General features: G+C 33.9%; 1 protein-coding gene across 3 annotated transcripts in view; it reads right to left on the bottom strand.

Annotated features, from left to right (window-relative positions):
• LOC123525494 (serine/threonine-protein kinase Sgk2-like) overlaps positions 1-24,186 on the bottom strand; it is a 145,750-nt gene that overhangs the window by 15,784 nt on the left and 105,780 nt on the right. For all 3 annotated transcript variants that reach the window (XM_053537826.1, XM_053537825.1, XM_045304588.2), the window contains 5 exons: positions 13,855-13,948; positions 7,274-7,323; positions 6,088-6,145; positions 1,841-2,056; positions 1,227-1,376 (listed from right to left, as the gene is read on the bottom strand). In XM_053537826.1, coding sequence (XP_053393801.1) covers positions 1,227-1,376; positions 1,841-2,056; positions 6,088-6,145; positions 7,274-7,323; positions 13,855-13,948 — 568 coding nt within the window. The remainder of the gene's footprint in view (positions 1-1,226; positions 1,377-1,840; positions 2,057-6,087; positions 6,146-7,273; positions 7,324-13,854; positions 13,949-24,186) is intronic.

Raw genomic sequence — 24,186 nt, 5'->3', positions numbered from 1 at the left:
TAATAAGAAATGCAAAATAATGAAATACAGAATATGATCCCATGAATTGTGCTAAGTCATTTCTTAAATTAACATAACATTTCCTTTCCATCTGTTAACAATTTTCTTTATAAAAACTGCACATATTTTTTTTTTATTCAACATTAAAATCAGCTTCACAGTCATTCAGTTCACCAGACTTAGCAACTGCTATAGCATCTAAGGAAGTTCTCCCTGACTACATGAGGGCTGTTTCCAGAACACATATGACAATTATTATGATTACAAAAGAACGGTGCTAAGCAGATTTCTCACAATTCATAACTCTTTTAATACCTTTTCATACAATCACAGCCAGTTTACAAGAGAAAGATACTGATGTCATTGTTGCAAAGAACACAGTAACACATAAAATTTGATCTTTTATCCCACCTTTACAGGTATAAAAATTAGAATTTAATTCACATTCATAGCCTTTATTTGTAATTTTCTTTTTTGGCTACAAGCTATATGAAATAAATCTGTTTGAACTAACTGACTGTATCTATTCCTGAACACTAACGTACCAGTGGAGAAAAGTAGTTTAAATCTTTCATCGAAATCAAGCAAAAGTGAATCAGTGAAGACTGAACTTATTAACTTCTACCACACTAAACAGATGACATCAAATTCACAAACATTATGGTGTCATCAACTTTTCAACTCTGATAATTTTGTGACATTATCTCTTTTTCTTCAAACAGAATATGAAGTAAGTATAACAACATAGAAATGTAAATTATAAATGTCTTTATAATAATGTTTCCAAGGGGGTCATTAAAGAGATTAAATTCAAACAATGAAAATATTATTGTATAGCATAAACAGGATGGGTGTTGATGTGCTAACGGATATTCAACTGTTTACAAATGAACTCAAAATTCTAAAATGATTTTTTTTGTTCAATTATTTGATACATCTTTAACAAGATTACTATTTTTGGCTCAGAATGTCTCATCTTAACTGAATATGAATCTCTGATGGCACTTTCATTCTAAGGATAGAACAATTTTCAAAACTGAAGAAATATGGCACAATTTCCCAAAAAGACACTTTATACCAAGTTTGATAAGATTCTGACTGAATGAAAACGCTAGATACCAGAACTTCCAGTCATGCAAATTCATGCTTTGGCTTGGTTAAGCTTAAGGCAGATCATAAAGTCTTAAATAATTTGTTTCAAAGTAAATATTTCATGTAAATGTTACCTTAGAATCTAGAAGAATGTTCTCTGGTTTGAGATCCCGATATATAATGTTGAGGGAATGAAGGTACCCTATTGCACTTGCCATCTCCGCCGCATAAAATCTTGCTCTCACTTCTGGGAAGTAGCGTTCTCGTTGTAAATGGAAGAATAACTGTAAAACAATAAACATGATATACATCAAAATATCTAGCAAGTCCAGTATTTTGTGGGAGAAATTTTTGTTTGCCTGTATCAAAATTTATGAGGATTTTCATTAAATATATTTATAAAGTTCTTTGGGCAAATTACGCTGCAATCTCATGTTTGTACATGTAGTGTTTCATTATATCTATAAGGTTCTAAGGTTTCAAAATTCAAATTAATGTCATTTAATTATGCTACTTGATGGAACACATACCAAATGTACTTGTAAAATGGAAACAGACTGGTTTACCTGCTGGAACAAGAAACTCAACTTATAATTTTTGGCCAGTCTTAACAGACATTTGTTATTACAAAAAGTGATTTACTATATGTATCTATACAAGTATTGAAATTGCAACCTTTCTGTTATTGTAAGATGCCTCAATTGCAGCTTGAAAGTGTGCTGAGACTTAACAAAGAACTACTACTTACCTCCCCACCATTCACATAATCCAGCACAAAATAGAGTTTATCTGGGGTTTGAAATGAGTAATGGAGTCCAACAAGAAATGGATGAACCACATTTTTGAGCAGTACGTTTCTTTCTGCCATGATATGTTTCACTTCATTACGCTTCATGATGGCCTGTTTTTGTAAGACCTTGACTGCATACACGCCCCCTTCATTCTTGTGCCGTGCTAGCAGTACCTGAAAATACAAAAATGTCTTACAGTTACATATAACAAATTCAGACCCACCCACATATTCACCAAAAAGAAATTTTGACAACTTTGTCAAGCTTACTGCAAGTGTGACAAAAAAATTCAACCTAAGACCAAAAGTTGTTTTTTGTGGAGAGGTTGTTGCAACAATGAAGCGGTTAAGTCGTTATGAAACTTATCACCGTGGGGGTGGGGGGGGGGGAGTAAATGTTGCCTTTGTAATAATGAGGTATTATTTCCTGAGAGATGTCTTTAATGAAGGTTTGACTGTCAGCTTGTCATCATTCAAGTAACTACACTGAAACAAATTGATACTTCATTTTTCCTTATTGTTCGTAACTTTGGAGTGCTCAAAACCTTGTACAACTATAACATTTCTCTCACTCTCTTGTGACTTCAAGCAAATTGTGTTTTGCATATTGTAAAAGGCACCTTAAAGATTGATAGTATCTTTGTTCTTGGTTCATCTTTGCCAAAGTCCAGGGTTATCAAGTACATGTTATTAAGTTTTGAGTACTTGTTATTGATTTCCCATCCTAATACATTATTTTCACATCTGCTCAAACCTGGTTTCATTCTAATCAAATTTACCTGAAGTAGGATTGCATACTCATAAAGTATTCAATTTTACAACTTCTTTATTGAAGTAAACAAGTTTAGTTACAATATTTCATGTATGAAGATCCTTTGTGGTCCTAGAAAAAAGGCAGTTTCACTTCAAATCTGGTTTTAGGTCACACCTAATATTTGCGGTGTGCCAGAAAAAAATTGACATTATGTACTGATTGTGGTATTGTGGTTTACAGAATTTTCTTTAAAAAAAGAAAAAGTAAAAATGTTTAATACCCTTAAATTTGTTCACTCTTATAATAACAATCTTTTTAAAGAATATTCACTGAATTTAGTTCAATCCTCTTTTATCATTACAAATGAGGAGAAATATTTTACATGCTTGATGGCTGTATTCACCTTAAGTTGATTACAAGAACCTATTTCAAGCAGATACCAACCAGCGATGAACTGTAATAAGGTTTAGAAGTCAACTAAAATTGTATGTATTTTGTCATTTGGGAGAACATTAATAAGAGTTATATGTTTTCTATCATATGTCATGTATTTGACACAGAATATTAACAAACATGAGCACTTCAAGAAACATATCAAGCAGATCAAATAAAGGCAGTTTAATTTCCAAAGATAAAATAAAGAATTATTTAAGCAGAATGCCTTCCCTGTTTCTGTCAAAATGTAATACTGTGAAAATGTTTAATTTCCAAAAACATAAAATTTCCAGAGTTTGGCCAAAGCTGTCTGAACTGTAGTAATGGTCAAATACTGGATGAAACATATGAATGGGCGTCACTGTGCCATCACAGCTTTATATGTAATAGTGTAAAAAAAACAACAACCAAAAAAACCTTATTATAAGAATGGTCAAAAATGATAAATACAAAAAAAAAAAAAAAAAAAAAAAAAATGCTGCCTTAATCTTGAGCTGTACTGTACAGGTCTGACAAATACATATTGATAGGAACAGTGGATAACCTACCTATCTAGTGGACAGTGAGATATTTCTCTATCAAAAGTGACAAGTACATGCCAAGTTCTAGTAATAATCTTCCAAATTAATGAGAACAATAGAGCTATAGACCAAATACATGATCATAGGGTCAATGAAGAGACAATGTTCATACAAGAATTGGCAGAAGCTTTCGGAAAAATGGCCAAATCATTAATGACTGGTATTTTCTGAGATTATCAATCTGAACTGTCATATACAATCAAATATCATTTAGTTATTGAGAACCTAATCAAACATCATTAAAGGTAAGTATACACTAGTCTGATGCTATTTTAAGAGACAAGGCCCTGAATGTGATCTTTCCAAGGAACTTGATTTATAAACTTGCCTTGCATTTATGTCAGTAACATTACACTATTTTTGAACATTTCTGCTTGAACAGACAAAACAATATTCAAGTCCAAATTATTTAAGACTGCAACAATAGAATTATGCTAAGTAATTCTTAACTGTGTAAGGCAAATCCATTAGTGACTTAATATCTGGCTTTCATTTCAGAGTTCTGCAGGACTTTGACCAATGTTGGCAACTGTTCATCTGACCTCCGATATATCACTGACCGCAAGTGTACTCAGGATTTTGACGTAACAGTGCGCTTTATCATAATGTCATTGACAGACTTTGTTCATTTAATTTCAAAATGTAATAAAGAATCTGAAGCATGCTTCCATCTAAGAAAAAACACTGTGACAATTGCCTTGATGTGCCATAAGTATGCCATTGGGACATAATAACTTATGTCTTCATCATTAATCAATCCCTTTTTTTCTCAAACATTTTTTCATTAAAACAATATCAGAATTTCAAAAAAAACATAAGGAAGTGAATGATAAATAAAACATTAAGTAAAAACTGTCTCATCTAACAGTCAAACATTCTGTCACCTCTGGGAGATCTTTAATCACTGATCAAAAATACATTCATTATCTCAAACATGCATCATAGTTAATAAAGTATTTTCTGCCTTTAAAGATCTTGCTTTGTGAGTTATTAAATTGTTTGCTGAATTTTTCATTCCTGAAAATCTTGGGCAAATAAAAGACTCAAGGATGTCAGCACTCACTGTTCACACACAGCTTATCTCTTTATTGATTTGACCAAATTCCAATCACCAATAATCTCTTTTGTCCTGATCATGACCCCAAAATCCATAACACCATTTAAGGTCACATATCTTGTTTGATACTTTATCTTGTTTTATCATAATTCAATGCTCTGTTTTTGTGTTAGCATTGAAATTTGAAGATATGCTTTGTTCAATTCATTAGAAACTTCAAATATTTTCTTCAATTCATTAGAAATATTGATTTACAAGAAGAGTCAGAAAATGATAAATTTACTTCAGATGCAATGTAATTAAAGTATCAGTGTTGTGACTGTAGTTTTTGTGGTTAAATGTCTTCCCAGAACATTTAAATCATTTCCTAAATGGATATCGGAAATAACACATCACTTTGTTTGATGTCATTGTCAACATCTAAAGGCGAAATAACTTCCCACTGCATTTTGAAAGTGTTACATCTATCTACCATTGGTATGAGTAAAGTTGACAATTGAAGCCATTGAGGAAAGACAAAAGTGTCTTCACTTAAAATGATACAATAGACTGTAGTTACTAAAAACAACCAGTGACTTATCCCTGTTAGCTACTATTATTAATTGTACTATAATTAATTTCTGCTGACAAAAGTTCAACTTTTACATTAGGCCTAAAAAAAAAATTCTTTGTTTCCGGTAACATGCTCAAAAAAATTAGGGTAGGTAGGTCAGAAAACTTTTTTTTTTTGGAAATTTTTTTTATTAAGAGAGACTTTTTGGAAATTATTTTTGTGTCAAAAAATTAATACAAATAAGGGGGTCATGCCTTTTGAGCATCAGGAAGTTGATTTTTAACATCACTGGCCATGTTTAAAGCATAAAAAGTGCAGTTTGGCAACTTTTTGTCAAAAAGTTGAAAAAAATATTCTCAAAGGCCATAAAAACATTAAGGGTCGGGCCAAAAATTTAGGGTAGGTCGGGATACCGGAAACAAACAATTTTTTTTTTTACGCCTTAATTTTGTTAAGGTTGTATGGACCTTTAAGGACAATAGGCACTCTCCGTTCCACTATGCTATGTATTTTCTTTATGCGATTTCAACATTTTCCAGCTGTAACCAAAAGCCATGAACTTGTTTAGCTACATTAAGTGACCAAAGAATGCAGAAAACCTAGTCACACAAAAATTGCTGATCATAGTTATGGTTCAGGGATACCTTGAGGAACCAGTGATAGAGGAGAATATTAAAGAAATACATAAACCCCAACAGAAACAATTTTGGTATTTTTGAAGGATAGTTAAAATGGAGAACAAGCAGGTCATACGTGATTACTAACTTAATTTAAAAAGGATTCAGGTAAACATTGGAGGAGAATATAAAGGCGAACGTGCATTACCTTTCCAAAACTTCCCTTGCCAATAACCTTCAAGAATTCAAAGTCGCTGGGTTTTACACTGTAAATAAACAAACAATATCTGATAAAATAGCATACTTCTTTATTTATAATCATAAAATAAAAATATCTTATGTTGCCAGCAAAATGTCAAACCATAGTAAGCTCGGTATCAATACAGAAGCAGTTACGACAGCCGTATACGTGTCCAATGTACGTACGTATTTGGATAAACAACAGATGGCGTGTTTTGCAACACCTCCGTATTAAGCAACATAATGCATTCCTTTTCATGAATGAAACATGTACACATGCAAAGAAATAATAGATTGATCTTAAATGTCAAATTGTTCAATATGTCTTAATGGTTGTGGTAGCAAAACATATCACGCCCCAGCTTAAATTATGCATGACCAGCTAAATAAATACACGATATGAATACAAATATTTTACTATTACTGTGAAGATGAGGTGGATGAATTTTCCTACGTTGCCGAATATGATAGATTTAATGAGTCTAAGTGAATAAACTGATGAAAGTTATTAAAGATCACAAATATTAATCACTCAAGTTCACAAAAAATCAGTAATAAAAATTTTGTTGCACAGTGAATGATGTAAATCATAAACAGATTTTGTGGTGATACCAGTTTATCATTTCTATAGTTTCTCAGTTTGTAAGTTACACCCATATTTTGACTGAAGCCTGCTTAATGTATGGCAGGTTAAAAACACTTCTGGCTCATACCCGCCTACTGCATTTTTTGACTCTCTTTATTCTTCATTACTCATTTAATATTGTACATAAAAATATTTAAAGATATATTCATTTAGAAAACTTAAAATTAAAAAAAAATATATCTTGTTCTTTTAAATTTGGAACGATTACATAAAAATTTTCATACACTGAACAAAAACAATTTGAATAGGGTGTAAATTATCTATGTCTGATTAGATTGTAAACACGAATTTTCTGTTTTCAACTCACGCTTTTAACATGGTTCAAACAGGTATGATCAGTTCAATGTCATGCTAAGAACATAAAATTTATAAGTCTATATTCGTTTGTGTCAGAAAGTGGCCGGTTACATTATATTTAGTAACATTTGTTTAAACAAGATAACATATTTCTGTAAGTTTTGAACTAAATACCGACTTTATTTTGATAGCTGACTATATTTTGACTTACCTTTTCTTCTCACTAGGTCCAAGGTTAATGGGGTTATTGTCTTTATTACTCTGAAAAGAAAGAAAACTTAATTTATTCTAACAGATCAACAAAAAAAACAAATTAGTAGTAAAGCTTAAAGAGAAGGACAGTTGAGCTGATAGATATATAAATTATATGTTTATTATTTTTATTTATAATTGATACAGATAAAAACATATTAAAGAAATTGTAAATATTTTTTTGATTAGTAACTGGTTTAATACTAATGTGTGTTTGTTTGTTTTTTTGTTTGTTTTTGATGTCGTGCTGTTTTTCATGAATTCTGTACAGGTACTAACCTGTTCTCAGCAAGAAACTGCCAACTTCTCCACATGAATCAGATGTGGAAGATGAATATTTTCAGACACAATGTCTTTTATCAAATTGTCACAGAGAACATATGCCTGGAAATCAAATTCACAACCCCACAATCCGTAGATCTGCGATCTCCCTATGGAGCTAAGCAGAAGGGCTACTAATACAATGTATGTTTATACTGAACTACCTGACTGCCACATTTTACTAAATAGTTAGTATTTATAACCAGTTCATGTCTGTTAACAATATTGTTCTACAACTGGGTAATTTACTGATAAGAACTTGCCCATAACTGGTACAGTGGCTGATAACAAATGATAAAAAAAAAAAAAATTCTTAAAATGCTGTGTCAAAAACAAAATGTTTTTTCTTGAGTCTGTAAACTAATGAACTACAATACTGGGGTTTATGATTGTTTTGTTGGGGACTGTCATACTACAGTACATTTATTAGACAGTTCACCTGTGAAGCTCTGCTTTGGTAAAAGCGATTCTCGTAAAAGTGACAATACTGCAGTTATAACTGGTTTTATTGTCCTCGAGACCTGGACTTAAAACTTTCAAGTGGCTGTCAGACCTATCTCCCTTACAAAAACAACCATAAAATCTCTATGCAAATTCCTTTAACTTATTTCTGAGTCTAAATACGGACCAAACTATAAAATCATGACAATTTTGACAACTTGAGTGCTCAATTATAATTGAATAGAGTACTTCTTTTAGGAACTTCTTTTACTTTAAACATAGGCATTCTGCATTTGAAGTGCCTTGAATGTATAGCTACATTTTGTACTCAACATTTTTTTCTTTCTGTTTTCTATACATATTAAACAAGAGTGCCAGACTGTCATACAATACATCCGTCATCGAACTTGGCCTAATTCAAGGGACATAATCAAAGAGTGCCTGGGGCGATTTGGCCGAGATATTATGCCCACAAACACTGTCAGCAAGTTTGGTGAAGATCGGATGAAAACTGTTCGACTGTGCGGACAAGGCTAAATTTGCAGTTTTTTTAGTAATTCAAGGGCCATAAATCCAGGAGTGCCTGGGGCGATTTTGCTGGTTATTGAACTTGTCCGAGATATTATGCCCACAAATATTGTCAGCAAGTTTGGTGAAGATCAGATGAAAACTGTTTGACTTAGAGAGCGGACAAGGCTAAATTCACAGTTTTTCGAGTAATTCAAGGGCCATAATCCAAGAGTGCCTGGGGCGATTTGGCTGGTTATCGAACTTGGCCGAGATATTATGCCTACAAACATTGTCAGCAAGTTTGGTGAAGAACGGTTAAAAATATTTGATTTAGAGAGCGAACAAGACTAAATTCACTGTTTTTCGAGTAATTCAAGGGTCATAATCCAAGAGTGCCTGAAAAAATTTGGCTGGTAATCGAATCTGGCTGGGATATGTCCACAAACATTGTCAGCAAGTTTGGTGAAGATCCGATGAAAACTGTTCGACTTAGAGAGCGGACATGCTTTGGACGCCGCCCACCCACCGCCACGGGTGTTCACATAATACGCCCCGCTCTTTCAGCGACGGGCATATAAAAAATTTACCACCATATCAAAAAGACATGAATAGCTATCATCTTAATTTGTCATTTATATTTTCAACAAAATAAAGGTCAAAGCATTAAACTGCAGATGTTGCACATCAAATCTTTGCTTGTTTGACTTAATTGAGGAAATTAATTTCCTGTCTAGATACTGTTACAATGTCAAGGTTTATAATTTTGCATTCATTACATAAGAAAATAAGGTATGTGACTTCACACACTAATATTGAGCCTGGAGTAAAAATGTATAAAGACATGAATAGCAGCTCTCATCCACTGCCCTTGCTTCTAATTCACATCTCCTGCCCCCGTAACTGACAACAAGTTGAAAGATCAAACTGCCTTTCAATGTTTAATGAAAAATATATTTGTAAAAATATATGACATTGAAATCATACTCTAATTTTGTCCAAACAACTATTGAACAGTGATTTTTCCGATATATTTGTTTGTCTAGACTAGTTTCAGTACAACAATTATGGAAAACAAAAATTATGAACTAAATATAAGACAGCCTTATCAAAGACACCTTCTTTGTTTGTTCACGTAATGGTTCAATAATGGGGGACAAAATACTAACTTCACCAATGTTCAAGGATAGTCTTCACTCTGAACATTAAGGGCCATATTCATAGTCGCCACTCAAACTCACATTTGACTCAAACTTGGGTAAGTATCACTCAAGTAGGCCTCGAGTAGACCTTGCGGGAGTGTGAGTGGAAGTCGAATGTCATATTCATAAATCCCACTCAATCTTAACTTTCGGAAGGGTAACTCAAGTATTGGTTTCATTGTACACAATATATTTATAGGATTATAACGGTATACAGTTGAACTTCAATGGCTCGAACTCGGATCTTTCGAACACCAAGGATCGCTCGAACTATTCGCCCGGTCCCGAATTTATTCCTTATTTATTCTATATAGTTCTACCTCGGATCGCTCGAACTTCGAAAATTCGAACTCTCGAACTCATTTGATGGTCCCTTCGGCTCAATTACAGTGATAATTACACCTATTCAGTCGAACAGCCAATTTGTCGCCGGAATGGCTTGTGTTTACAAAGTTTTTCACACCTCTGCCTGACATACGCCAAGCTTCCCCTTTACCCGGCGCGTGCGTAATTTTCACACGCTTATGTAATTAGCGTCGGTATACGACAAACAAATTAAACAAAGTGACTTATGTTCACTGCAATGCTTTAATGGGCTTTGATTAATACGGATAAAATTATTTAAAATATTGAGCAATGTCTGTCTTTATTTTTTCTGCATAAAACGAGAGATTCGATGTTAACTTTCATACTGCTTTAGCATGACTGAATAACTTAGTAAGGACCGGAAACGGGGGGATAGCTAAGTCGGCTACTAGAAAGCAAGGAACAAAACGAAAATAAGATCAAAAAACTTTAGAAACAAAATATATAACGTCATCATCAAATGTGAAAAACTCAATCTCATGTGTTAGAACTATGTACAAATCTCTCTCCAAATTAGAGTTCAACAAACGTTCGGCAGTTCAGTCCTCCATCAAGGATTTATTTAAAAAAAAAATGTTAAACTGTATACTGTACATGACTCACTGATATTATGAATAAACTGACGTATGCTCATTTGTTGTGTAGATTTCTTGTGTCTATTTATAGCCTATGTCTACATGTGACATCATTTAGTACTATTTTCAAATATTTCTGTGTACATGTCCGTGAATTAATTGTTTGCGTTTTAACGTGTTTATATTTGAAAATATTTGCACTGGACTATGATTCATAAAGGTTTGCTATTCATGTCTTCTTATTTGATGCTGTCTTCACCAAATTCTTATGATTATATATTAGTGTTTTATCTATGTTTTTTTCGTATCTATGTCATGTTTGAAAAAAGATAATAAAGACTATTTCAGCGTTTGTTTTTATCAAATCATCGTATCATACACACATGTAGGTACAATATGGCAATATATTACGATGTAAGGTTTGTAACACATCATGCCCTCGAATTCCCAAATTCAAAATGGCCGCCATTTGGATGGCTCGAACAACGGAAAACTTATTTCAACGGGACACTCGAGTTTGAGCCATCGAAGTTCGACTGTATATGACAATAACATCAAAGGTATGCAGAAGTGTTAATCGTTATTTTTGCAGATCAATTTGCCAAGTCGGAAGTTGTCGTTTTATTGCCTGTCTGAATGTTTGTCCGTCCGTCTATTTGTTTTATATAACGTATTAATATTAGTATTATTAGTCATGTTAGTAAAATAAAATTTATACTTAAAAATACATGAGTATTTTTTCCCGCTGTATTGAGATTTTATTACAACTGAATAATACTCGTGCCTTTAACTGTTGGTGTTTCCGAAAGCCAGTCCACGTAAATTCCAATCATTACATATATATCATTTGTGAAATAAATGTTTTCGAATGAGATTTGGTGAATATTGTTTTTTTAATGACACATTAAGTCGGAGGGAAATATTTATATTTTTCAGTATGAATTTTCAGATATCTAGGCTTGTAAATATTTGTTACTAGGACGTGTGTTTTTGGGATTGACTGATGAATTTGCCACCAGCATGGATCCAGACCAGCCTGCGCATCGGCGCAGTCAGGTCATGATCCATACGGTTCGCTAACAGTTTCTCCATTCTCAGCATAGATCCTGACCAGACAGCAAACGTACTATGCTGGTTTTCTCATGGCGCGGCTCATATCTTTTATAAAATAAATGTTTCCGTAATGATGGGTTCTTCATGACATTTAATTTTTATATTTTTTTTCAGTATGAATTATTGAAGAAGTAAAAATAACTGATATCTAGGGTTGTGAAATGTAAATATTAGTTACTAAGACGTGTGTTTCTGAGAGTGACTGATGAGCCCCGTCAGATTAGGTTTAGTAGATGTATATTTGATTTCCTGTATCTATCTTTAACCGTTTTTATTAATTCAACATTCTTTTAATTTGTTGGGTATTTTTACGTTTTCGTCGTCCTCAGCAACATGTATTTAAAATAAGATATATTTTTTTCAAAATACCTTGCACAAATATGAACTTTCGCTTTTAAATGACACTGTTATCTTACCTTCAAATTAATTAAATATTGTAAATTTATCATCTAAACTTACATTATGAGACCTTGAGAAACACTCAAGGGTCCCCAGGACCTCCTTTAACATTCACTCACTCTTGGGAGTTGACTCGACTGTCACTCACCTTTATGAATACAAATGGAATCTTTCCTGAGTGAAGACGTGACCGTTAGGCAATTTATTTGAGTGTACTCAATGAGTGGTGTTGGAGTTTTGTCTTTGAATATAGCACTAAGTTACATAACAAGAGGGTCACTGACTCTAAAGCGCTCACCTGTGTACAAGGCTTAAAGTGTGTTTGTATAAGGTAATGGTTCAAGTACAGAGTTAATTATAGGTTTCTTCTATGTTAGCCTATATTATATACACGTCACACACATTTTTGAACCTAGGACAATAATCTGAATAATTACAGTAGACAGTACAACTATGATATCACACCCAAATGTCAAGGCTCTAGCTGTAACTGATTCAGAGAAGAAGATTTTCAAAGTTTCTTATATACATGACTATAGTAAGTGCATGTCACACTGAGGGGCGTGGCCATTTTTGACCTTAGGGCAATGATTTGGACAAGTATGGTAAAGAGTCAAACCCTTATATCATAATATGCTAAATATCAAAGCTCTAGATATTAAGATTTTTAAAGTCTGATAGCTGAAAACCTGTTTTTAATCAAAAAGACCCATATGTTCAATGAACCGGAACCATTTGAACAACTTTGAAAGAGGGCTACCCAGAGATCATTCATCAAAATTTATTCAGTGGTTTTGGAGTAGATGATTGCTGTTTAAAGAAATTGTTGATGAAAAGTGACAACGCCTTCTTGCGGCCATGTTTTTTCTCGATGGACAATGGACACAGCGTGATCAAAATAACTCACCATGAGAAGTGCTCATGTGAGCTAAAAATTTAACAAGCAAAAAGATAGGAAAGATGCTGAAATAAAGAATTTATAATGGTCAACAAAATGTATGCTTTGGGCACCTGTAGCATATCTAAACATTAAAACAAGTTTATACATTGCCCATTGCAAATACAGTTTCCTTTTTATACCAGTGTCCAAAGGATATATTAAAAATATATACAGAATGTTTTACACAAACCACAGTCTCCTTAATGAATTCTTTAATCTGTTTTGGTATGTGTATATTTTAGGAAGGCCGTTTTAGTTTAGGCCATTATTTCACATCATTCTGAAGGCAAAATAGACACTGAATTAATTAAACCTTGGCTAAATCTGACAGCTTATTTAGTAATTGCAAGCATTAACTAGAACACTACTTATTTTGGAAACAGACAATCTAGTGACTGGCTGTTAAATTTTAAGTTTCTCATTCTTTCAGGTGCACAAATTGGGGCAGTAGCAGACACAAATAGTTTGTACAGTTGATTAGTTTTATTTTAGTACTGGACCACTGAATTCATCAGTAAAACTTTCTTCAGTAATAACTGTTACAGGTTTCTTCTTAAAATAGCAGCCTGTCCATTGCTAGGGTTCTAGAAATTTACTTAGGAACATCTTTACCTCGGTTCAAAGACACTGAGCAATGCTAAACAGTAAGGTAAAGAGATTTACTAGAAACACTTACCATACTGTCATTAGATTCAATACTGAGATCAGAATCAGAGGAATCTGGAGCATTTCTTGGGTTGTCTAAGGAGAGGAATGACTTTACTTCAGGACTGAAAACAGAAAAAAAATCTGTTGACAATACATTAGACAAATAGCACACAGAAACTTGTTATAGCTGTGTGACATGTAAATATCAGTTTAAGACAACTGTATTACGGTATAACAACTATGACCCCAGTGATGCATTTCATTAAATATATATATGGGTATTTCAAAACTTTACATTTCTATTTTACCAGAATCTAATTACACAAAATTAGTCAAATGCCTACATATGAAGATGCTTTGAACTACATATGAACTGGCTAGCTACACCCTCTGGTTGTCGATTGAACCCTATTACCCTAGTCCACCAAGGCCATTGTTTCATAAATTATGCACAAATCAGACCTTCAATGTGGAACTGTTGTAACTGCTTCTTTCTATATATATATATATATAACTTTACTATACCGTAGAAGTGGGCAGATATACGTTTCATCATTAGATTCAATCCGTAAAGGACCGTAGAAGTGGGCAGATGTACCCGTAAAAGTGGGCAGACTAACGGTACTGGAATTGAAAAGAATCTGCCCAGATTTACGGGCTTGGTGATTTATATATATATACATATATATATATATATATATATAGACATATACATATATACATATATATATATATATATATATATATATATATATATATATATAGTTTCTCACAGAGACAACAAAATAGATTAATAAAATACATTTGTTACTTAAACCACATTTTGAACAAAAAACAACATTGCAGTTCACTGTATCATTTCCTGAACGAGGCAAGACTCAAAAAATGGGTTTAGAGACCAGTCTCTGTATGCAACCTTGACATCGGATACTTTTCAAAACAAGAGGGCCAAGATGGCCCTAGGTAGCTAACAAGAGTAAATTTTCAGTAAAACACCATAACAGTGTAAACATGTTTGACCTAGTGACCCAGTTTTTGACACCACATGACCCAGTTTCAAACTCATTAGAGTTTTCAATGAGATAAACATTCTGACTTAGTTTCATGAATATTAGAGCAAAAATGTGCCTCTAGAGTGTAAACAAGATTTTTCTTCTATTTGCCCTAGTGACCTAGTTTTTTATCCAACTGGACCCAATTTTTAAACCATCCAAGATTTCATGGAGACAAATATTCTGACCAATTTTCATTAAGATTGGACCAAAAATGTGGCCTCTAGAGTGTATAAACAAGCTTTTCTTTTGATTTTACCAAGTGACTTATTTTTGACCCTACATGACCCAGATTCAAAATCATATAAGACTTTATGATACCAAACATTAAGACTAAGTTTTATGAAGATTGAATAAAAAATGTGGCCCCTAGAGTGTAAACAAACTTTTTCTTTGATCTGACCTGGTGACCTAGTTATTGACCCTACATGACCTCAGATAAAAATCATCTGAGATTTCATAGAGACAAACATTCTGACAAAGTTTCATGCACCTCAGATAAAAAATGCAGCCCCTATTGCATACACAAGGTTTATTTTTGATTTGGCCAGGTGACCTTGTTTTTGATCCAAGATGACCCAGATTCGAACTTGACCTAGATTTTATCAAACTAGAGCTATCACTAAAGGTGATGAATGTACCCCCCGCATGCACTGACACAGTACATTGCAATTTGACACACACAAGACTGCATAATTATGTGGACTGTATGTATATAGACTGTATGTATACAGTATAGTAACAAAAAAAAAAGTCCCATAACTATGCAGAATATTTATCTAAAAGAATGTAACATGCCCCATGCACAACTAGGGTTGGTACTGATCACTTGTGTGAAGTTTCATTAAATTGTGTGCAAGGGTTTGGTAGATTAGACATGCACAAGATTGCATATGCAGACTGTATGTACATAGTACGTTAACAAGAAACAAAGTCCCATAACTCTGCAATTTTTGTCGCTGAAAGAACCTAACATGCCCCATGCACAACTACTGTTGTTACTGATCAGTTGTGTGAAGTTTCATTAAATTGTGTCAAGGGGATGAGGAGAGATGGTGCCAACAAGATTGTGTCTATGTCTATAGTATAGTAACAAAAAAACAAAGTCCCATAACTCTGGAAAAAAAATTTCTGAAAGAACCTAACATGCCCCATGCACAACTACTGTTGTTACTGATCACTTGTGTGAAGTTTCATTAAATTGTGTCAAGGGGATGAGGAGAGATGCTGCGCACAAGATTGTGTCTATGTATATAGTATAGTAACAAAAAACAAAGTCCCATAACTCTGCAAAATTTTTTTTCTAAAAGAACCTAACATGCCCCATGCACAACTACTGTTGGTACTGATCACTTGTGTGAAGTTTCATTAAATTGTGTCCAGGGAATGAGGAGAGATGGTGCGCACAAGATTGTGTCTATGTATATAGTATAGTAACAAAAAAACAAAGTCCCATAACTCTGCAAATTTTTTTTCTAAAAGAACCTAACATGCCCCATGCACAACTACTGTTGGTACTGATCACTTGTGTGAAGTTTCATTAAATTCTGTCAAGGGGATAAGGAGAGATGGTGCGCACAAGATTGCGTCTACGGACAGACGACCAGACGGACAGACAGACAGACAGACAGACAGACAGACAGACAGACAGACAGACAGACAACCTGAAACCAGTATACCCCCCCTTACAACTTTGTTGTCGGGGGGTACAAAAAACATTCTGACCAATTCCCATGAGTTTCAAACTTAAAATGTGGTCTTTAGAGTGTTAACAAGATTTTCCTTTGATCTGGCCTAGTGACCTATTTTTTGATCCCCCATAACCTAGATTCGAACTTGTCCTAAAAGTCATCAAGATAAACAAAGTTTCATGTAGATAGGGTCATAATGTGGCCTCTAGAGTATTAACAAGCTTTTCCTTTGATTTGACCAGGTGAGCTAGTTTTTGACCCCACATGACCCAGATTCAAAACTGATCTAGAGGTCATCAAGACAAACATTCTGACCAATTCCCAGGAGTTTCAAACTTAAAATGTGGTCTCTAGAGTGTTAACAAGACTTTCCTTTGATCTGGCCTAGTGACCTAGTTTTTGACCCGACATAACCCAGATTCAAAACTGGTCTAAAGATCATCAAGATAAACATTCTGACTTCAATCTTCATAAAACTTAATCATTCTGATCTAGAGGCCATCAAGACAAACATTCTGACCAATTCCCAGGAGTTTCAAATGGTCTCTAGAATGTTAACTAAATCTTTCTTTGATCTGGCCTAGTGACCTAGTTTTTGACCCCACATGACCAAGTTTCGATCTTGGCCTAAAGATCATCAAGATAAACATTCTAATCAAGTTTCATGAAGATAGGGTCATAAATGTGGCCTCTAGAGTGTTAACAAGGCAAATGTTGACAGACGACGCATGATGACGCACGACTGACAATGACTGGTCCCAATAGCTCAGCTTGAGCACTAATCGTGCTCTGGTGAGCTAAAAAAAATTACATGTTTTTGAAATTCAGTTCTCCAGACTGGTAACAAAACTCAGTTATTCAACTGTGGAGATCAGTCCCAGACTGCAGCATTGCCATTGGTCAATGCTAAACCTGTTCTTAGAAAAAATCGTCAGAGGCTTGTGTTTTGAGGCCCAGATTTATGAAATATTGTGGTATACTTAGTCTTGTATTGTCAACAAGTAACATATGACCATACAGTGACAGTAAGTGGGGGCACTGGTGTCCTATGGACACACATCTAGTCTCTACTGTAATCACAGGAGACTGTCACCATAAAAATCATGTAAGGGTGTTACATGATGAAAATGATTGGTGATGACAATTCAGAAATTTTATTTTTATAAATCATTTCAAATTCTATAATTATTATAAAGTCATTAAGATGGTGGAGAAGTTACTTATTTTCTACTTAAAACTTTCACAAAGCAGTCATGCTTAAAGTGAAATGTATCATAATGAAATATTCATAATTATGATGGCAACGCTTCTTTCAATGTGTCTTACAAAAAGAAAAAAGAAAGTTATACATGAAATAAAATTCAATACACCAAAACAAGCAATATGATATATTAATTCTAAAGACACCACATAAAATTCTTGCTGAAACTTTCTCATAGCGCTTAGCTCTGCTGTCTTAAGAAAAAGTGTCAAACATTTACTGAAGTTTTAGCCAAATCTCTCAAAAAACGTGTTGCATCAAATCCTGTCTTAACCAGATCTGAATTGTCATCAATTATTAACAAATAAAGATCATTTTTGCTTGATATTACACATTTTTCCAGTCTCACAGACACTATAACAATATTTTGAGCAGCCAGCAGATTTATAAATAGAAGGCTACTATACCAGACATGTTAATAAACTATAAAACTCTCAAGTTTGTCTCATTTATTATTTATAAAAAAAAAAAAAAAACTAAAATAACTCCAAGATGCAAACTGCTGTCTTGCCTGAAGGAAAACTCTCACCCGTCACTCACAGAAACATGAAATCGGCTTCTACACAGAATGGTTTCTGGCAAAAGTTCTGTTTGTTTTCATGTTTAACTGCTGTAAATAGTTCTTGAGTAGCTTGGAAAGACCTGTACAGGTGCTCAGGTAGTGTTTCAGCAGTGATTTTAGTCAGTGTCCTTCAGAAAAAAATCTGGGGGAGAGGTGGTCTAGTGATTAAAATAGCATCTCAACCTGGAGCTCATGGGTTCAGGTACCAGTGGGGTTACAACCGACACCAGTACTGGGTTTGTTTTTAGGAAGCAGATTTGAATGTGACTCAATTTTCATTACAATCAAACCCAAATAAGCTACCACTCTCATTACAAACAAACACAGATAAGCTTGTTTTTTTTTTCACTACAGTCTAACTCAGATAGCCTTATATATAAATTTTATCACAAATCAAGCCCAAATAAGCTTGTAGCTTTCATTAAAGAATCAAGCACAAATAAGTATGTAACTTTCATTACAATCAAGCACAAATACATCAGTGTAAACTGAAAAAAATATGAACAGAAATAATTTATGACTGAAAAAGTATCATAAAAGATCTTTGATTATCTTTCAATCATGGAAACAAGGAAGGGTGTGTGAGTAAAGACAACATAGGAAGGAGAATCACTTAAGAGTTATCATTAGTCATACAATAAGTAATTAATAATACATTGAAAATATGTTAAGTTAATAATTAAATTAGACAAGCACTAAACAACATTATAGAACAAACTGGTAAAACCATGATCATATTGTTACCATCTGGTTTCAACTGAAAATTTTGAACTTTTGAATCTGACTACACAACACTTTTGAAACATTTAACGAAAATGTGAACAAGAGGGCCAAGATGGCCCTAGGTCGCTCACCTAAGAAACACACCATAACAGTGTAAAACATGTTTGACCTAGTGATTTCATGGAAACAAATATTCTGACCAATTTTCATTAAGATTGGACCAAAAAATTGGTCTCTTGCGATAAAACAAGCATTTTCTTAGATATGACCTAGTTTTTGACCCTAGATGACCTATGTTCAAACTCGACCTAGATTTTATCAAGGCAATCATTCTGACCAAAATTCATGAAGATCAATTGAAAAATACAGCCTCTATCACATACACAAGTTTTTTCTTTGATTTGACCAAGTGACCTAGTTTTTGACCTCAAATGACCCATATTCAAATTCGACCTAGATTTCATTAAGGCAATCATCCTGACCAAACTTCATAAAAATCAATTGAAAAAAAAAACAGTCTCTTTCGCATACACAAGATTTTTCTTTAATTTGACCTAGTGACCTAGTTTTTGACCTAAGATAACCCATATTCAAACTCGACCTAGATTTCATCAAGGCAATCACTCTGACCAAATTTCATGAAGATCAATTGAAAACTACATCCTCTATTGCATACACAATGTTTTTCTTCGATTTGACCTAGTGACCTAGTTTTTGACCCCAGATGACCCATTTTCGAACTCGGCCTAGATTTTATCAAGGTTATCATTCTGGCTAAATTTCATGAAGATCAGTTGAAAAATACAGCCTCTATCGCATACACAAGGTTTTTCCTTAATTTGACCTAGTGACCTAGTTTTTGACCCCAGAAGTCCCATTTTCGAACTCGGCCTAGATTTCATCAAGGTAATCATTCTGACCAAAATTCATGAAGATCAATTGAAAAATACCGCCTCTATCGCATACACAAGGTTTTTCTTTGATTTGACCTAGTGACCTAGTTTTTGACCCCAGATGACCCATTTTCGAACTCGGCCTAGATTTCATCAAGGCAATCATTCTGACCAATATTCATGAAGATCAATTGAAGAATACAGCCTCTATCGCATACACAATGTTTTTCTTTGATTTGACCTATTGACCTAGTTTTTAACCCGAGATGACCCATTTTCGAACTCGGCCTAGATTTCATCAAGGTTATCATTCTGACCAACATTCATGAAGAATAAATGAAAAATACAGCCTCTATCGCATACACAAGGTTTTTCTTTGATTTGACCTAGTGACCTAGTTTTTGACCCGAGATGACCCATTTTCGAACTCGGCCTAGATTTCATCAAGGCAATCATTCTGACCAATATTCATGAACATCAATTGAAAAATACAGCCTCTATCGCATACACAAGGTTTTTCTTTGATTTGACCTAGTGACCTAGTTTTTGACCCGAGATGACCCATTTTCGAACTCGGCCTAGATTTCATCAAGGTTATCATTCTGACCAATATTCATGAAGATTAATTGAAAAATATAGCCTCTATCGCATACACAAGGTTTTTCTTTGATTTGACCTAGTGACCTAGTTTTTGACCCGAGATGACCCATTTTCGAACTCGGCCTAGATTTCATCAAGGTTATCATTCTGACCAATATTCATGAAGATTAATTGAAAAATACAGCCTCTATCGCATACACAAGCTAAATGTTGACAGACGACAGACGACAGACGACAGACGACAGACGACGGACGACAGACGCCGGACATCGAGCGATCAGAAAAACTCACCTGAGCATTGCTCAGGTGAGCTAAAAATGGAAGAAGCTGACAAAATGTCAGTTTAGTTTGGAATCATAAGAGCCTGATATTAATAAAACTAAAATCAATCGTAATTTCATAAAAACTGTCTAAATCTCCTTTAGCTGAAACCCTGTTGTTTGCTAGGATATTTTCCAGTGAAAACTGTAAGCACCAGGTTTCAAATTCTGAAACAGATTTCTACTGTTGTCAGGAATGATACATCTGGCTATATAATACTAAACAGAAAAGTGTGAATGAGCCTAACATACTGTTGCTGATGATTATATTAAAAATAAAATTTCTAACTTATTAAGTTAATGAACGACAATGAATAAATGACTTAATTACTATAAAAACACCTGATACAATCCAGGTAATACATAGACAATCTTGATAAAACAAAGATCTATTGATATGGGACAGATCAAACTTTGAATGCTCTGGTTAATGGATTTTATAAGTGATTAAATTCTTTGTTTGACTATGTTTAACTAATATATTTGCACAGTTAATGCATTTAGTAAAGGTGTGGGTACACTTTGTCAAGTTCATTGAGTAAAGTCTAACATAAAATTAGTTTCAGTTGATTACAAGATGCAATTTATTTATTTAAATCAGACCTATCTTAATTAGAAATTTATAATATAATATAATATTATATAATATTATATTATATTATATAATATAATATCAGGCACGTGTCCAGGTGGGGGGCCAGGGGGCCCGGGGGGGGGGGGGGGGGCCCAGCTGGCTGGCTAGTTACGATTTTTATTACTATGGGCCCCTCAATTAACAAATTTATACACCAGCGCAACTGGCTTGATTTGACAGCAACACACAGGCAACACACAAGAGCCATAAAACCGTGTCCAGTAGTGGAAATTAGCCCCAGGCATGTCACAGGTAAAAGTTTATCTTAGCCTGGCTCCCTTGCTGCATGGTTATCTTTTATATTAATATTGGAAACATTTTATAAGAAACTTTTAAACCTCTAAAATAGCACAGTTTTATCTGATGGCTGAACCATACAGCCTGGTGAAAGTTGGCCAGTGTAACCCTAGATTGCCCCTGTAAATAATTAACTACTGAGAACCCTATCAATTGTAAGGCAATTAACAATCCTATGTAATGACAAGTTCTCCTTACCAATTTGATAGGGGTCATTTGAGAAAACATCAGATGTTGATATTTTCTAGTTCTAAGAGTTCACGATTCAACAGTTTACTAGTAAATGTAAAAGTGAAATATTGTATGTGGATAATCATTTGAAAGTAACATAAACTCAGGATCTTTTAATAAATTTTTAGGTTTATTAAATATTAATTATGGAAACTCCAACTACAGAAACTGTTTACTGTTATGGTAAAATTAACCCTTACATCAAAAAAGTTCAAATGTATTTTATGTGGAGAAATGAAAGAAAACAGAAAAAGACAGCACTTGTGTTTTATGGTCAAGAAAAACAGACTTGTACTGGTACATAACTGAGCAACTTTTGGGTACAGTGCAACCTCTGTAGAGCAACACCCTTTGGGAGATAAAAATATTGACTGTTATGTAGAGGTTGTGGTTTAGAAGAGGTAAATTTGATGGTATATTTCAGCTTAGGGAAATTTTGATGATGTTTTATAGAGAGGCTTGTGTTTAAGAGAGGTCTACTCTGGAGAGGTTGTACTGTATTAATATTGTTTCACTGGAGAAAAGTTTGTATTTTAGATGATTTTTTTTTGTTATTAAACAAAGAAAAAATGATAATGAAGGGTGCTGGTGATGTTAAAAGTACTTAGGGCCCTGAGTTCTTTTTTGGTCGTCAGTGAGATGTCTTTAGCTACGGCCAGTTCTTGATGACACCAAGTCAGTAGATTATTTGCAATTTTATTTCCAATGACATCATGACAGATGCTGAACATCATAGTTTAAAGTTCTAAAGTTAATGAAATTTTACCCAAAATTTTAAACCAGAGATGAACTGTGTGTATTATAAAGCGTTTAAATTATAAATTATTGTTATTCATATTTTTTGGTCTATGTGTTTTGGAGTGTTATTCTTAACAAGAGCAGTCCGTAAGACAGCCAAGGAATATTACCCTATCTTAAAATATCTGTAAAGTTTCAATCCAGTATCTGCATTCGTTTTTGGAGATGGAAACTTGGATGCAAAATTTACTTTAACCAGGATTAGTCTAAAAGGGGGCACAATTTGGACAATGCATGTCAGAGCTATGGGACGTCACTTAAGGTACAATAGGTGACTCAACAATAATGGTTCATTGTGTGCTGTCATAATAAAAAAATGCAAATGCAATTGGGGCAATTTCTAAAGTTAAGCTTTTGCCACTGCCAGTTGGTCAACAGAATAAAACATAATTTCTTTTTAAATATACTTTTACAACATGCTCTTGGTTTGGTCTTGTTTGTTCATATTTTAAAACTTTTAAATATAGCTTCATCCATTAAGTGAAGTTGAAAATGATTTAATTCACAAATCCTCTGATAAATATGTAAAAGTACATTCCTGTTGTCTGATAAGCCAATACAACCTGATGGCAGGCCATAAATCGGTAAATTATCTGCGGCTCATTAAATGATGAAACCCTTAGGTAACAGGTCACAGTAATAGCAGCAGATTGTCACTAAAAGAAATTAATGGGAATTTGTCTCACAAATTTGTGAGACACTGGTAGCCAACTTTCACCAGTTCCTATGTTCGGAGCCAGGGGCAATAAAAAAAGTCAATGTAGAAACAACCTTCTGGAGTTACTTCCCTCTTAATGAAGAAAACTGATATACGTAAATAAGAACAAACATAGGGACGGGAGCCAGTCTAAAGTTTATCTGTGCATGCTTCATTGATCGCTTGATCGGTACTTGACTGGGTAGTGGAGAAACTATTATGTATTTTACTCTTTGGAAGTGTTATAAAATGATCATTACATCAGAGCTCCAGATAAGATGCGTATTTGCGTAAATACGTTTTGAAATTTACGAAAAACGCATTCAAAATCAAACCTACGCGTACTGATACGCATTGAAAAAACGGGATACGTATTTTACTCGATTTAAGTGCGTAATCCAATTTTATCGTAAATCAAGCACATCCATTTTGTAATCGAGTACAACAAACAAAAATGGCGTCTCATAAAAGCAAACGCAAAGGATATTGTAAAATAATGCCATTTTCTTCTTCAAGTATATAAGTGTGTGACAAGAGATGACTCGGACAATGCCTGTCGCTAAGCACGTGATCTATGATATATTATGGGTAACTGTTGAAA

Source organism: Mercenaria mercenaria, chromosome 3 (genome assembly GCF_021730395.1).
Source record: "Mercenaria mercenaria strain notata chromosome 3, MADL_Memer_1, whole genome shotgun sequence".
Lineage (NCBI taxonomy): Eukaryota > Metazoa > Mollusca > Bivalvia > Venerida > Veneridae > Mercenaria > Mercenaria mercenaria.
Note: the sequence above shows the minus strand (reverse complement) of the source record. Positions and strands in the feature narration are given on the sequence as shown.